The 2,838-nt window shown below is 53.9% G+C and overlaps 1 protein-coding gene across 1 annotated transcript; it reads right to left on the reverse strand.

Annotated features, from left to right (window-relative positions):
- Positions 1-1,847: 1,847 nt before the first annotated feature.
- C8H3orf80 (chromosome 8 C3orf80 homolog) lies at positions 1,848-2,496 on the reverse strand. The gene has a single exon (XM_063131463.1). It carries the CDS (start codon positions 2,494-2,496, stop codon positions 1,852-1,854), a length of 645 nt encoding a protein of 214 aa, XP_062987533.1. The 3' UTR covers positions 1,848-1,851.
- Positions 2,497-2,838: the final 342 nt, after the last annotated feature.

Genomic DNA, 2,838 nt, shown 5'->3' on the forward strand with positions numbered 1-2,838 from the left:
ATTTGGAACTGTGTTTAGGGGGGACTCCTGAAAACCAGTGGGATCTCTGGTGCAGCTTGCAACTGCTGCAATTGTAGGCCCTTGCCTGTAGCCATGTCCAGCCACAAGTAAGGTTTAATATTTAGCACAATACAATCAATTATCCAAAATGGAGGCGTACAGCATCTGCAGCATTGCACGATTCTCAGGCCCCAGGCTGGGAGCCAGCTTGCACCGTAGCAGCCACACCCAACACTAGCATCAATCAGCTCTAATATTGAAATGCAGGGTCGGGAGAGAAGCAATTGGCTTATTAATCCAAGGTCATAATATTTTGCAGTTGTATAAATGCATTTCAAGTGTTCAAAGCGCTTCACAAACATCATCTCAGCAATGCTTGCAAAAGCTTTGAAAGGTAGCATTATCCGCATATTTTGTGCCAGTGGTGCTGGGAAGGCTGAGATATCATGGCTCTATGAAGGCCTCCTGGTGCATTCAAAGCTAGGACAACATTTGAAGCGAGGATGAACCAGTATAGATAGCAGTCAAGGAATCGCTTTATCAGGAACCAACTAAAAGATGACAAAGTGAGCTAGCTTTTGAGTTCATTAAAACTCTTTAACAGCCTCCATTTCCACACACACCAAACAAGCCAAAAAGGGGGGGGGAGGTATTTGACAGAAAAGGATGTTGCTGGACTTCTTTTTTAATCCTCATCTGCAGTTTCTAATATGGTAAAGTGTTGTGCAGACAATTAGGTTAGTATGTAACTGTACCACTGTACTCTACCCTATAATCTATGTTATAAAAAGAAGACGACAAAAGTGCACTGGGCCAAAGGAAGGCAGTATGCTTTAGGCTGATGAAGGACACTGCTAGTTTTCAATCAGGACTAACGTTAAAAAAAATCCAATTTTTTAAAGACCCTATTTATCACTTTAATTATAGCAATTAGAATCGTCGGAAGAATGAACAGCTGGTTCTATTTCTCTATCCAAAACAAAGCAGTTTTCAATGGATTTCCCAACACACACCAGAAACACCCCTATTTTTAGTCAGTAATAATCCTAAACCCTTTTAAAAAATTGACCAAAAACGAAAAACAAAAAAACCATCCAAGGACCCCCAAATACAGGTTCCAAGTCGTTTTCCTGACACCCCACCCCCACCCCTTCCTCTCATTTCAATGATCTTGACCGTTTGCAAGTCAGAAATAAGCTGCTGGTGTGCTTTGTTTTGAAATGCAACTTTCCCTAGGAAAGCAGAAATCATTTACACCAACTCGCCCAGGGTTTGTCGCAAGTAAAGAATCACAGCGGTTCCCTTCCAGACATTTAATCTGCCACGAGCCTGCGTGAATTCCACAGAAGGCATCCCCGCCGCGAGACAGAAAAGGCGATGGGAAATCCCAATCCCAGGTTTCTCGCTCCTTGTTTCCAACGTGAGCGCACGCCACAAATTTAAACTAGGCACTTAAAGATGTATTAAGATTATATATATATATATATTCACACACGCGCGCGCGCACACACACACACAATCGTCACCAGACATCTCAGACGTGAAAGGCCGGCGGTGTTGTTCGGTAGGCGGAGGGAGGCCAGGACAAATGGTGCCCTTCCTCGACTGGCTGCTACACTTTAGCTTCCCGGGTGTGCAAGATCGCAAAAGAAGAAGTGGAGGGCCGAAGAAGCGCCTCGGGTCGCCCCCACTCCCTTCCCCCTCCCCTTCCACTGCCCCCCCCCAAATCTTTGAAGATCTCAGTGACCAAGGGGCGACTCCGTCCGGGCCACGTGGGCGCCGAGCTACTTCTGCTCCTGGCCACCATCAATTCCAGTCCAGGGGGTCGCAAAGTACGCGCAGGGGTCTTTTTCAGCTGCCAGGTTCTGCCCAGCAGTCCGGCTCCGCTGCCACTAGGCCTCTGCCCGCCGCCGTGGCCAGGCTGGTGACGGGCAGGACGACGGGCGCTTGGGGCCGCATGGATTCCTCGTAAGTGGGCAGGTACTTCACCTCCTCGTAGCTGGGCAGCTGCAAGAAGACGGGCGAGACGAGGTGCAGCAGCGGAGGGGGCGGCGGCGGCGGCAGCTCGCGGCTCCTTCTGTCCAGGAGCGAGTCCTGCGAGGTGGCGGCCGTCACGTTGAGCGGGGTGCCGCGGGCGGGCGAGTCCAGATCTGCCTCCTCGTCGTCCGCCTCGTCCTCCTCCTCCTGGCCCCGGCGGCGGCGGCGGTTGTGCCTGCGCGGGCTGGGGCAGATGATGCGCTGCAGAAAGTAGCCGATGGCGAAGAGCACCAGCAGGATGAGCAGCCCGGAGAGCTTCCGCACGAACCAGCCCACGTTGTCCAGGAAGGTGTGGAAAGGGAGCGCGCAGCACTTGACCTCCGCGTGGGTGACGTTGCCGTAGCTGCAGCAGCTCTCCTGCTCGGCGCACTTCAGCTGCGCGCAATTGCCCTGGCAGGGGGGCGCCCACAGCCACGCGAGCCCCAGCGCCAGCAGCTTCGTGGGGAGACTGGGCGACATCCTCCCCCCGCCCACCTCCGGGCTCCTACTTAGCAGAGGGAAGGGCAGCTTCCCACCATTGCCCGGCGGTGCCGGCTCCCCTTGCCCCTCCACCCGCCCACCTACCGCCCCCCTCCGCCCGGTCCGTCTTGCTCAGGACTCTTTGCAAACTCGCATTCTGAGCATTCAACTCCTGCGGGCTGCAAAAAGGAGACGTTCCCTCCGGCAGCCTCTCCTCCAGCCGGGTTCCCTTTAGCCCGCTGGCCTGGCAGCTCCGGGGTGCCGAGCTGCTGAGCAGGTCCGGCTCCTTGCAAAAGCAGAAGCCCGCCGCGAGGTTGGGTCCTGCAGGCGAGAGGCGGGAAA

The sequence above is a fragment of the Elgaria multicarinata genome, chromosome 8, assembly GCF_023053635.1.
Source record: "Elgaria multicarinata webbii isolate HBS135686 ecotype San Diego chromosome 8, rElgMul1.1.pri, whole genome shotgun sequence".
In the NCBI taxonomy this organism is placed as follows: Eukaryota; Metazoa; Chordata; class Lepidosauria; order Squamata; family Anguidae; genus Elgaria; species Elgaria multicarinata.

Excerpts from the sequence above, each read along its gene's own strand:
- C8H3orf80 (XM_063131463.1), bottom strand. The coding sequence starts at position 2,496 with ATGTCGCCCAGTCTCCCCACGAAGCTGCTGGCGCTGGGGCTCGCGTGG.